The sequence below is a fragment of the Chanodichthys erythropterus genome, chromosome 10 (genome assembly GCF_024489055.1).
Source record: "Chanodichthys erythropterus isolate Z2021 chromosome 10, ASM2448905v1, whole genome shotgun sequence".
In the NCBI taxonomy this organism is placed as follows: Eukaryota; Metazoa; Chordata; class Actinopteri; order Cypriniformes; family Xenocyprididae; genus Chanodichthys; species Chanodichthys erythropterus.
The window spans coordinates 58053649-58066863 of NC_090230.1; the positions used below are offsets into that span (position 1 = coordinate 58053649).

At 35.7% G+C, this 13215-nt stretch overlaps 1 protein-coding gene across 1 annotated transcript; it reads right to left on the reverse strand.

Annotated features, from left to right (window-relative positions):
* Positions 1–192: 192 nt before the first annotated feature.
* Positions 193–8456, reverse strand: mat2al (methionine adenosyltransferase II, alpha-like). Its single transcript, XM_067395713.1, has 9 exons — positions 8327–8456; positions 7932–8009; positions 7628–7750; positions 6755–6867; positions 6470–6613; positions 6119–6337; positions 3361–3543; positions 2816–2949; positions 193–499 (listed from the first exon to the last, which is right to left on the reverse strand). The coding sequence occupies exons 1-9, from the start codon at positions 8400–8402 to the stop codon at positions 397–399; spliced, it is 1173 nt and encodes a 390-aa protein (XP_067251814.1). The 5' UTR covers positions 8403–8456; the 3' UTR covers positions 193–396.
* Positions 8457–13215: the final 4759 nt, after the last annotated feature.

A 13215-nucleotide genomic window follows, 5' to 3' on the forward strand; every position in this document is an offset into this window, starting at 1 on the left:
CTGGTGCTGGTAAACATGAAGGAAGTGTTATTAATTGACAATTGTGTAATAAAAAGGACAATTATGTAATAACTCTAATAAGGTACCATTGAAAGGGGTTTTACCCCTTCACAGTCATCACAGTTATTATATGATCCACAAGATGTAAGAATATTTAAAAAAAAAAAAAAAAAAAACTTTTTCCACATAATTCATTAACTAACTGAATTCTATTAGTTCATATTAAACATGCTCCATTCTAATTTACTAGAATATGAAAACATGTATAAATTAAACCATTTATAAAGTATTGATCACAGTAAAGCATTTGAAAGGTGCATTAGCACAAATACTTTAGTAATCTTTAAAAACTGAAAGGAATGTAGAAATAATTGTAATTCTTTATGTCATAGAATATCAGAAGATGAGTTTCTTCGGCTTTTCCCAAGGAAATTCCTCTCGTCCAAAGTGTCCATAGCAGGCTGTTTTCTGGTAGATCGGTTTCTTCAGATCAAGCTCCCTGTAAAATGAAATTATTGCTGAATTCACATTTTCCCATAAATCTGAGGCTACGTCTACACTAATCCGGATACATTTGAAAACATGTTTTTCGCTACATTTTGGCCTTCTGTTCACACTGAGACAGTGTCTTTGACCGGTGAAAACTGCTTTTTGAAAACATTATCCAAAGTGGATACATTTGGAAATGCTGTTTTTGCATTATAGTGTGGACTGTGAAAACTGAGGTACTTGAAAACAATGATGCTTGTTTAGTCATTTGATGCATACTGTACCCATAGATCCACAATATATGGACAAAAGTATTGGCATACCTCACCATTAAAGGTGCCATCGAACATTTTTTACAAGATGTAATATAAGTCTAAGGTGTCCCCTGAATGTGTCTGTGAAGTTTCAGCTCAAAATACCCCATAGTTTTTTTTTTTATAAATTTTTTTAACTGCCTATTTTGGGGCATAATTAGAAATGCGCAGATTCAAGCTGCGGCTCCTTTAATTGCTCGCGCTCTCCGCTCCCTCCCGAGCTCTCGACTCTATCACTGCAAAAACAAAGTTCACACAGCTAATATAACCCTCAAAATGGATCTTTACAAAGTGTTCGTCATGCATGCTGCATGCATAAATCGGATCATGTGAGTATTGTATTTATTTGGATGTTTACATTTGATTCTGAATGAATTTGAGGCTGTGATCCGTGGCTAACGGCTAATGCTACACTGTTGGAGAGATTTATAAAGAATGAAGTTGTTTTTATGAATTATACAGACTGCAAGTGTTTAAAAAATGAAAATAAGGTCAGTCTTGTCTCCGTGAATACAGTAATAAACGATGGTAACTTTAACCACATTTAACAGTACATTAGCAACATGCTAACAAAACATTTAGAAAGACAATTTACAAATATCACTAAAAATATCATGTAATCATGGATCATGTCAGTTATTATTGCTCCATCTACCATTTTTCGCTGTTGTTATTGCTTACCTAGTCTGTTGATTCATCTGTGCACAGATCCAGACGTTACTGGCTGCCCTTGTCTAATGCCTTTCATTATGTTGGGAACATGGGCTGGCATATGCAAATATTACGTAACAGTGGGTGTTATGTTGAGATTCGCCTGTTCTTCGGAGGTCTTTTAAACAAATGAGATTTATATAAGAAGGAGGAAACAATGGAGTTTGAGACTCACTGTATGTCATTTCCATGTACTGAACTCTTGTTATTTAAATATGCCGAGGTAAATTCAATTTTTAATTCTAGGGCACCTTTAAACTAACATTGACTGTAATGACATTCTGAATACATATTAATATGAAGTTGCAGCTTTAACAGCTTCCACTCTTCCCCATTCATCCAGTAGAGCATTTGTGAGGCCAGGCACTGATGTTGGACGAGAAGAACTGGCTCACAATCTCCAGTTCATCCCAAAGGAGTTCAATAGGATTGCGGTCAGGCCAGTCAAGTTCAAACTCATCCAACAATGTCTTTATGGATCTTGCTTTGTGCACTGGGGTACAGTCATGGTGGAATAGAAAAGAGCCTTCCCCAAACTGTTCCCACAAAGTTGGAACCATAGCATTGTCTTGGAAGTAAGATTTTCCTTCACTGGAAGTAAGGGGCCTAGCCCAACCTCTGAAAAATAGTCATTCCTTCACCAAACTTTACAGCTGGCATAAAGCAGTCAGGCAAGTAATGAGCCCAAACATAGACTCACCCATCAGACTGCCAAACAGTCAAGCGTGATTTGTCATTCTACAGAACACGTTTCCACTGCTCCACAGTCCAGTGGTGGCACGCTTTACACTTCTCCATCCGGCGTGCATGCATGCAGCTGCTCAGCCATGGAAACCTATTCCATAAAATTCCTGCTACACAGTGTTTGTGCTGAAATTAATGCCAGTGGAAGTCTGGAACTCTTCAGCTATGGAATCAGCAGAGAATTGGCAACTTTTACGCACCATGCACCTCAGCACTCAGTGACCCCGTTCTGTGACTTAACATGGTCTTCCGCTTCATGGCTGAGTTATTGCTGTTCCTAAACAATAAACACTTCCACTTTCCAATAATACCACTTACAACTGACCATGGAATATCTAGCAGGGATAAAATAATACCATGCTTGAATTCACTAAGCTTTTCAGAATGACCCATTTTTTCACAAATGTTTGTGAATGCAGACTGCATGGTTACGTGCTTGTTTAATGTAGCCTGCATTTCCACCTACATTTCCAACCATAGGTATAATATAAAAAGATATTTTTCAGGCAATACAATGTTCTGCTCTACAGTATACTACACAATATGTGTATACTTACTTGACAATGACCCCTGGCCTCAGGTCAAAGTTTTTCTTAACGATCTCTAAAAGCTCATCCTCATCTCTCGTTGATGTGCCGTAATGAAAGACAGACACCGACAAAGGGTGACTAATACCAATAGCATACGAGATCTATAACAAAAATACAATATTAACAATACAGTCTTGCATAGAGCCACTGGTCCCACTGTATTATGGTGCGGCCACATTTACTGTTGCTTTGCAAAATTTCATTTCAGTCAAAAAATCCATAATTTTTCATAAGGGCAGTACATTAAGCTATGCAAATTTTGCATCTGTATCAGGTTTTTTCATGTGAATTCACCGCACTGACCAACTGCTGGATGGTTTGTTAGTGACTTCTGTGTGAGCTGTGCTTCATACAGTGGCCTTTTTTTGCTAATGTGACCACCCTTTTACTGCGCTAACTAAGACTACTTTTAAAATGTTACTGCAGCTTGATGTCTTTTTATGGTTTTATTTATATAATACTTATATACACATCCATAATACTACTAAACTGATACCAGATAGAGGTCTTACCTGAACCAGAACTCTCCGACACAGTTTGGCTTTGACGAGTGACTTGGCCACCCACCGGGCAGCATAAGCACCCGATCGATCTACTTTGGAGTAATCTTTACCAGAGAAGGCTCCACCGCCATGGCCACCCCATCCACCATAGGTGTCCACAATGATCTTTCTGCCAGTGAGACCAGCATCTCCCTAAAAAAACAGCAGCATTCACACCACTGATACCCCTTGTGAAAAAGAAGTACACTTTAGCATACATTTAAAATAGTACTTACTACAGAGATAAGATACTTAAAGGGTTAGGTCACCCAAAAATGAAAATAATGTCATTTATACCATCGTTCATCTTCGGAACACAAATTAAGATATTTTTGATGAAATCCAATGGCTCAGTGAGGCCTCAATTGCCAGCAATAGCCAGCCTCTATTGTTTCGAATGAGTGGTTCGGATCGTGTGTCAAACTGCCAAACTTCTGAAATCATGTGACTTTGGCACTCCGAACCATTGATTTGAAAAAAAAAAGATTCGTAAAGCATCAAAGCAGTGTTTTGAAATCGGCCATCACTTGATATTGTTGAAAAGTCGTTATTTTGGCACACAAAAAGTATTCTCATCGCTTTATAATATTAATGTTGAACTACACATGAACTGTTTTAAATATGTTTTTAGTACCTTTCTGGGCACTGAAAGTGTAAATTAAATTTAATAGAGGCCTCACTGAGCCATCGGATTTCATCAAAAAATATCTTAATTTGTGTTTCGAAGATGAACGGCTGTAGAATAACATGAGGGTGAGTAATTAATGACATTATTTTCATTTTTGGGTGAACTAACTCTTTAAGTGTAAACTGAATACAATGTTTTCAGACACTTAATGCTTGTTAATTGCAAATAAATAAAAATGTGTTTAAATTGATATTAAATGCACTAAAAATCTGAACTTTAGAGTGCTCTTTTGACTGACCTAAGCTGGACTTGTCATTTTATACATTTTACTTGGACATGTCATTTTATAATTACTTATCCTGTCATTGAAAAAAGGTTAAAGATGCTGTTGAATGTACTGACAAGCTTTTATAGTAAACAAAAACATACTTTAATCTCATTTCTATCTAAAATTGTAGAGTATGTCACGTATTTAAATATATTTATAATTAGGGGGAGATCAGGTGTGGTTGTAACACTTTTTGCTAGAGTGCTCAAACTTGTATACAGAGTATCTACATTTGTTTACTACAAAAGGCACAAATTCAAACCTCTGTAAGAATATTACAGCCCTTATGAGTTGATGTCAAATACATTGTGTGCCTTTGTTACAATCTACCCCTGCACTGAGTTCCATACGTATGACAACTATTCAAATTGTTGAATAAAGTTGTTACTTTTGTTTTGTTTTTGTGCACAAAAAGTGTTCTCGTCGCTCCATAACATTAAGGTTGAACCTCACGTTGACTATTTTAACCATGTTTTTACCTTTCTGGACGTCAAAATGTGAAATGACATTTCTTAAAGGTGCCCTAGAATCAAACATTTAATTTACCTCGGCATAGCTGAATAACAAGAGTTCAGTACATGGAAATGACATACAGTGAGTCTCAAACACCATTGTTTCCTCCTTCTTATATAAATCTCATTTGTTTAAAAGACCTCAGAAGAACAGGCGAATCTCAACATAACACCGACTGTTACGTAACAGTCGGGATCATTAATATGTATGACCCCAATATTTGTATATGCCAGCCCATGTTCAAGGCATTACACAAGGGCAGCCAGTATTAACGTTTGGATCTGTGCACAGCTGAATCATCAGACTAGGTAAGCAAGCAAGAACAATAGCGAAAAATAGCAGATGGAGCAATAATAACTGACATGATCCATGATTACATGATATTTTTAGTGATATTTGTAAATTGTCTTTCTAAATGTTTTGTTAGCATGTTGCTAATGTACTGTTAAATGTGGTTAAAGTTACCATCGTTTCTTACTGTATTCACAGAGACAAGAGCCGTCACTATTTTCATTTTTAAACACTTGCAGTCTGTATAATGCATAAACACAACTTCATTCTTTATAAATCTCTCCAACAGTGTAGCATTAGCCCGTTAGCCACGAAGCACAGCCTCAAACTCATTCAGAATCAATGTAAACATCCAAATAAATACTATACTCACATGATCCGACACATACATGCAGTATGCATGACGAACATCTTGTAAAGATCCATTTGAGGGTTGTATTAGCTGTGTGAACTTTGTAAATGCACTGTATTATAGTTGAGAGCTCGGGGGCAGGGAGCGCATGATTTAAAGGGGCCGCAGCCTAAATCGATGCATAGTTAATGATGCCCCAAAATAGGCAGTTAAAAAAAAATTATTTATGGGGTATTTCGAGCTGAAACTTCACAGACACATTCAGGGGACACCTTAGACTTATATTACATCTTGTAAAAACTGGTTCTAGGGCACCTTTAAATATCTTAATTTGTGTTCTGAAGATAAATGAAGGTCTTACGGGTGTGGAATGACATGAGGGTGAGTAATTAATGACACAAATTACATTTTTGGGTGAACTAACGTTTTTTTTACGGTTTACGGTGATTCCAACGATATAATTTCTCTATTTTGTCTTTGTTGCTGTTCTCATAGAATTAGAACACTTATTGAAACTTAATTATTGTTAGGGTTATCATCCTTAATGTGCACAGGTCTTATTACTGATGCTTGCATTAGCAAACATCACTAAAAACCAGTTTCTGTGTTTGCTTACTTGTGGACCACCTAAAAGGAACTTCCCACTAGGCAGCAGGTGATAAATTGTCTTGTCATCCAAATATTTAGCAGGGATGACCGTCTTTACAACTTTCTCCATCAGATTGTGACGAATATCTTCCAGCGTGATGTCAGGACTGTGCTGAACTGAGATGACCAAGGTATGAACACGAACAGGCTCCATGGCACCCATATTGTCACGATACTCCACAGTCACCTGCACTTGTTAATAATTAAAAACATCAACATTATGTGCTGCGTTTCAACTATTAGTTTACAGAGATAACAATGTGCGGGTGATTAGTGGTTTACTCCCTTAAACCCCTATCATTTCAAAGAGACCTTTCACCTGTGTTTTTGAATCTGGAAGAATCCATGGACAAACTCCGGTCTTTGAAAGTTCCTTCATTTTGGCGTTGAGTTTGTGAGCTAGTAGGATGGTGAGTGGCAAACACTCCTCTGTTTCATCAGTGGCATAGCCAAACATTAAACCCTGGTGAGAAATCATACAACATTAATTATGCTATTGATTTCCCTGCCTAGAGTCACACAATGCTTTTATCATGTTTATACATTTACAAAACATATTTGTAAAATGAAAGCAAAATACTATTTTTGAACAGAATATGCTGACCTGATCACCAGCGCCGATGTCCTCCATGTCTCTGCCTTCAAACACACAGTCACTGATCTCAGCACACTGAGGCTGCAGTGACACCAGCACATTGCACGTCTTATAGTCAAAACCTGGAGAGATCACATGATAATCATATTATTTGTCATAATACTCAATCTACGGAGCCCCTAAAGGGAGATGGTGATGGAAAATATGAGATGGAAGGAAAAATGCTTTTGCCTAAACTCTCAAAAGTTTTGCATTCCCCCAAGAAACTTTGCAAAACTTTTGAGTACTTTGCAAGCGAACACAAACATTTTAACATCTCATCTCATTTTTTTTTTTTCCATCACCATGTCCTTTTAGGGGCTGCGTATTAATCAATCCTAATAAAGCTTAAATAAATATGGTGATATATTGGAATATACATAAAGTATAATCTAAACTTTGAGGTCAGCAAGATTTTTTTTAAAGAAATTGATTCTTTTATTAAGCAAGAACACAACCTAAAGAAACCTAAGAAAAATTATGTATCACAGTTTCCACAGAAATATTATTTTTAAATGCATATACTCCCATAATCTTAATCAAAATAACTTCCCCTCCCTCCCTGTTGCAGCGACATCTCTTCTCTGATGATGTGTTTACTGGCGTGAGGGCGGGGCAACCTGTCACTCACATGAGATCCACCAATAGCAAACTGCAACCATCCAATCAATTCCCCATGGACAAAATCAAGCCCCTCCCTAATTTTTTTCTTGTTCCAGAAGCCATTTCACTCATATATATGTTACAATAAGAGGAAAAAATTGCAACTTCTGCTTCATGTCGATTTTAAAGATTGGAGTCATGGATGCTGAGTTTTGAAATTGTAATTGTACGTGTAGATACCCTTAGATGAGTCGTCATATCCGATATTCTTGATAGTGTCTCTAACCACTTTCTGAAGATCCACAACAGCCTTTGAAGTCACTTCACCACATAGGAGGATCATACCAGTCTTGGACACACACTCTGTTCCAGAAATTGGAAAATATTTTTATGTAAAGATGCCATGAAAAAGGAATGGGGATGTCTATATGTGTGTAAAAAAAAAAAAAAAAACAATTAAAATTTCTTAGATTCATGTTTGTAAAACCAGTCAATATGATGTAGTTTATGATGATTTGAAATGTCATGAATGTGATTATCGTACCACAGGCCACTTTGGAGTCCGGGTCCTGTGTCAGGTAAGCGTCCAGAACAGCATCACTAATCTGGTCACACATTTTATCTGTCAGCAACAGATACATTATTATTAAGATTTTGTTTGACGGTGCGAACTATTCATTAATTGTTCATTGATCATTATCATTTCTCAAAATTACGAGTATCTATTTATGACTAACGGGGCATGTACAGACATGTAGCGTACAGCGAAACTCAGGATGTTTATCACAATAGTAAATGTAAACAGCGCATTAAAACCAATGCATTGCATTAATATAACATAATAATGTAAGTAATGCAGCAGTATAATAAATTTAATGTTCACTAACAGTACTGCACATGTCAACATGAAGTGCATGAAGGAAAACGTTTCATATTTACCAGAATGTCCTTCTCCTACAGACTCAGATGTGAAAAGGAAAGTTTTTCCTGATTTCTTACTACCAAAGGGATTCATGATGAATGCAGACTGGACAAAACTACAGCTTTATAACTGCAACTACAACAAAACTGTCTAGTGTAATTTTACTGCCAGTCTAAAGTATGAAGAACTTTAATGGGCGTGGCTTTAGAGTTAGTTTTTAATTCAACCAATCGCAAACGACTCCTGTCATCCAAGGATATAAATATAGACGACCATAAACCGTTGTCCTGGTTTTAAAAAGCGTCCTAAATGAGAGTGAATTAAAAACGGTTTGACGAGTTATCAGCGGGAACTTCGTGCTGACTTGATGCTTGATGTTCTTAAAGCGGCAAATAGTGACTCCTGAAATGTACTCGTAGACCTTGCAAGCGGTCAGTGCAGTCAGAAAATGAGATGGGTGTTAGCTGCCCTGACATTATCTCTAATTGAGGGTTAATGTTTGTAAATCAATAACTGTGCTGTTTTAACTCTTTATGGTGTGTTTTCGATTCTGTGGTTATTTTATTTTTTTCAAGGAAACACAGTGTTGTCACATTTTTCCTGTTACTTTTCTCAGCGCTGACCAGATTAGACCAATCACAGTCGATTGTGATTAACAGAATATGGAGTTGTTTTATCATTTTATAAAGATTTCTAAAGTATATTTCTATTTGTATTTCATGTACCAATCATTGGAATCAAGAGATTTAAGATGTAATTTCAGTTTTTAGTCAATAAATGTCTCAAATAAGACCGAAAACGTCCTGAAATTAGAATGCATCTTAATGGAGGATTCGGCTTTATGAGCCTCAGCGCGCGCCGTGTAGGTAACTTAGAGGAAGAGATTTACTTTCGTATAAGGGACAGATATCACAAGTATATGCCCCTTTAATGTATAACCCCTGCCATACGCCAGGCTATGCTATACGCGCATAAAAAGGCGTCTACGTGGCACCTGAAAAAACACGGTGCGTGAAAGCGATTCACCTCAGTCAGTTTCGATGATGTTTTGTGCACCTGACGTTTAAAAACAGCATTTGCAACTAGTATAATATTAATAATTATTTTTGTCCAACTAATCCTAAAGTTTGGCCACTAATTGTAAAACAAAACAATGCTACTGTAATGCTACAATGCAAATGTAGAGGAAAGCAATCATATAGGCCATCCTATTTAATCACAATACCATATAAATGTGTATAAGAAATTACGGTTTCCACACAAATATGAACAGCACAACTGTTTTCAACATTGATAATAATCAGAAATGTTTCATTATATTAGAATGATTTCTGAAGGATCATGTGACACTGAAGATTGGAGTAATGATGCTGAAAATTCAGCTTTGATCACAGAATAAATTACATTTTATTATATATTGCAATAGAAAACAGTTATTTTAAATTATAATAATATTTCGCATTATTATTGTTTTTACTGTATTTTAATCAAATAAATAAATAAATGCAGCCTTAAATTTCCTTTCAAAAACATTTAAAAATCTCACTGACCCAAACTTTTGAACAGTAGTGTATATTGTTTATAACAAGTTATTTGTACAGTGTCTTTCCTTTCTGTTATCCATAAGGTCTTCTTGATAGAAAACACAGCTGACCAAAATTATTACTTGTTTAATATTTAACAGTGAAGTCAAGTCATCTGCTAAGGTTAAAGTCCTAAGGAATGATTATAAATCTATAAACAACTGAAGCTGCTTATGATACATTAACCTTCTGGTTTCTTCCTGGCCAGTTTTGCAAATTTGATGGGGGTTTGTTTGTTTGTTTGTTTGTTTGTTTGTTTGTTTGTTTGTTTGTTTGTTTTTAGAAATATTTACTTAATCAAATATTCACTTCATCATGGTCCTGAAAAAAAAATTGTCACACTTGTACTGTTTGTGGTCAAAAATTACCACATTGGAAACGAATGGGAAGCAAATTTCCTAAACAAAATCTTACTGAAAGCTAATTTTTTAGACATAAGGCTCAAATTTGGAACACAACTTTTAGCTTTTTGATTTTCTCACAGTTTTAGAATAAAACTTTTGAAAAAATATATATTTCATATAAAATTTAAAAATAGTGTTTTTATTTCATATTTTTGTTTCACTTTTCTTTTCTTTTTTATTTTATTTATTTATTTATTTTTTTTACTTCAGCAATAATTTGCTAAGTGTCTTTTCTTTAAAAAAAGAAACCAAACTTATGTGTATGTGCTCCAAAGCATTCAAGATTTATGACAATTTAAGTTGGAAATTTCATTTTTAGGTCTGTGCTCAAAAAGTGATTAACAGGTAATTAAATGGATCATAACTATTCCATAAATATAATTCAGTACCATAAAATCCCCTAAAAAATATTAAATAAAAAACATTGTTAAAATAAAACATAGTGCACTCATTTCATTTAAATAAAATTAAAAATTCTGACATTTTTTAGCAGCACCAGAGGGTTAAAACCAAAAGTGCTCACAGTGATGGTAACCAAATACAAATCATAAATAAAAAAAAAACTTTATAAGGCTTAATTGGATACATAAATCCCTCTGTGTTCCTACCAGTCCAATTGGCCAAACACTTCAAATGTAACTTCTTCTTTTTCAGTCAAATCAATGTAATACATTTTTGTTCAATAATAAATTAAAATAAAATATTTTTTTCTAATATTTTAAAATTATTTTGAATTAATCCCTTCATTGCTGCATGCTTTTTTCTGCATCATGGCTGATTTGTAGATTGTACCTCAAAAAAATTCTCAATATTTTCAGATTTCCATTCATTTTTATGATGGTAATATTTGACCATGAGAAGTACAAGTGTGACTAATTTTTAGGGCCATTTAACCTTTTTGAATCATGTCACCTTTGTGTGTGTGTGTGTGTGTGTGTGTGTGTGTGTGTGTGTGTGTGTGTGTGTGTGTGTGTGTGTGTGTGTGTGTGTGTGTGTGTGTGCGTGTGTGTGTGAAGCCAAATCTTAATCCAGCACTCCCAAATATAATTACACCATCTCTAAATTATCATTTTTATCAAATGTTTTGGAGAAGGTTGTGTTTAACCAGCTTTCTTCATTTTTACAGGACAATGGTATTTTTGATAAATATCAGTCTGACTTTAGATCACGGCATTGCAAATAGTGCGTTGCTCAAAGTATTATATGATCTATTGCTTTCTTTCGACTCTTGTAATTGTGCTGTTCTAATTTTGCTCGATCTAGTGCGGCTTTCAACACTCTTGATCATGGCATTCTTTTGAAGCCTTTAGAGCTTATTAAGATCCAGGGTTGCGCTTTAAATTGATTTGCTTCATATTTAAAGGATTGAACCTTTTCTGTAGGGACTGGCCACTATTCATCGTCTCATGCACTCTCATGCATTTTTGTATGGGGTTCCACAGGGCTCAATTTTGGGTCCTGTTTCATTTTCTTCGTAATGAGACATTGTAAATAAATAATTAAATACAAACCCGATTCCAAAAAAGTTGGGACACTGTACAAATTGTGAATAAAAACAGAATGCAATGATGTGGAAGTTTCAAATTTCAATATTTTCTTCAGAATCTCACATCTTCACATCTCAAAAAAATTGGGACAAGGCCATGTTTATCACTGTGTGGCATCCCATCTTCTTTTTATAACAGTCTGCAAACGTCCGGGAACTGAGGAGACAAGTTGCTCAAGTTTAGGAATAGGAATGTTGTCCCATTCTTGTCTAATACAGGCTTCTAGTTGCTCAACTGTCTTAGGTCTTCTTTGTCGCATCATTCTCTTTATGATGCGCCAAATGTTTTCTATGGGTGAAAGATCTGGACTGCAGGCTGGCCATTTCAGCACCCGGATCCTTCTTCTACGCAGCCATGATGTTGTAATTGATGCAGTATGTGGTCTGGCATTGTCATGTTGGAAAATGCAAGGTCTTCCCTGAAAGAGACGACGTCTGGATGGGAGCATATGTTGTCCTAGAACTTGGATATACCTTTCAGCATTGATGGTGCCTTTCCAGATGTGTAAGCTGCCCATGCCACATGCACTCATGCAACCCCATACCATCAGAGATCTGGCCTTCTGAACTGAGCACTGATAATAACTTGGCCTATCCTTGTCCTCTTTAGTCTGGATGACATGGCGTCCCAGTTTTCCAAAAAGAACTTAAAATTTTGATTCGTCTGACCACAGAACAGTTTTCCACTTTGCCACAGTCCATTTTAAATGAGCCTTGGCCCAGAGAAAATGCCTGCGCTTCTGGATCATGTTTAAATATGCTTCTTCAGATTCTCTGAATCTTTAGATGATATTATGCACTGTAGATGATGATAACTTCAAACTCTTTGCAATTTTTCACTGAGAAACTCATTTCTGATATTGCTCCACTATTTTTCGCCACAGCATTGGGGGAATTGGTGATCCTCTGCCCATCTTGACTTCTGAGAGACACTGCCACTCTGAGAGGCTCTTTTTTTACCCAATGATGTTGCCAATTGACCTAAAAAGTTGCAAATTGGTCATCCAGCTGTTCCTTATATGTACATTTAACTTTTCCAGCCTCTTACTGCTACCTGTCCCAACTTTTTTGGAATGTGTAGCTCTCATGAAATCCAAAATGAGCCAATATTTGGCATGACATTTCAAAATGTCTCACTTTCAACATTTGATATATCTATATTCTATTGTGAATAAAATATAAGTTTAGATTTTAAGATTTGTAAATTATTGCATTCCTTTTTTATTCACAATTTGTACAGTCAGAGGGTTAAAAAACATAAGGATGACCTATAGGTATACCATAAGATATTTTGGTAACACTTCATTTTAGGGTCTTTTAACTAGTTGCTTATTAGCATGCATATTACTAGAATATTGGCTGTTTATTAGTAA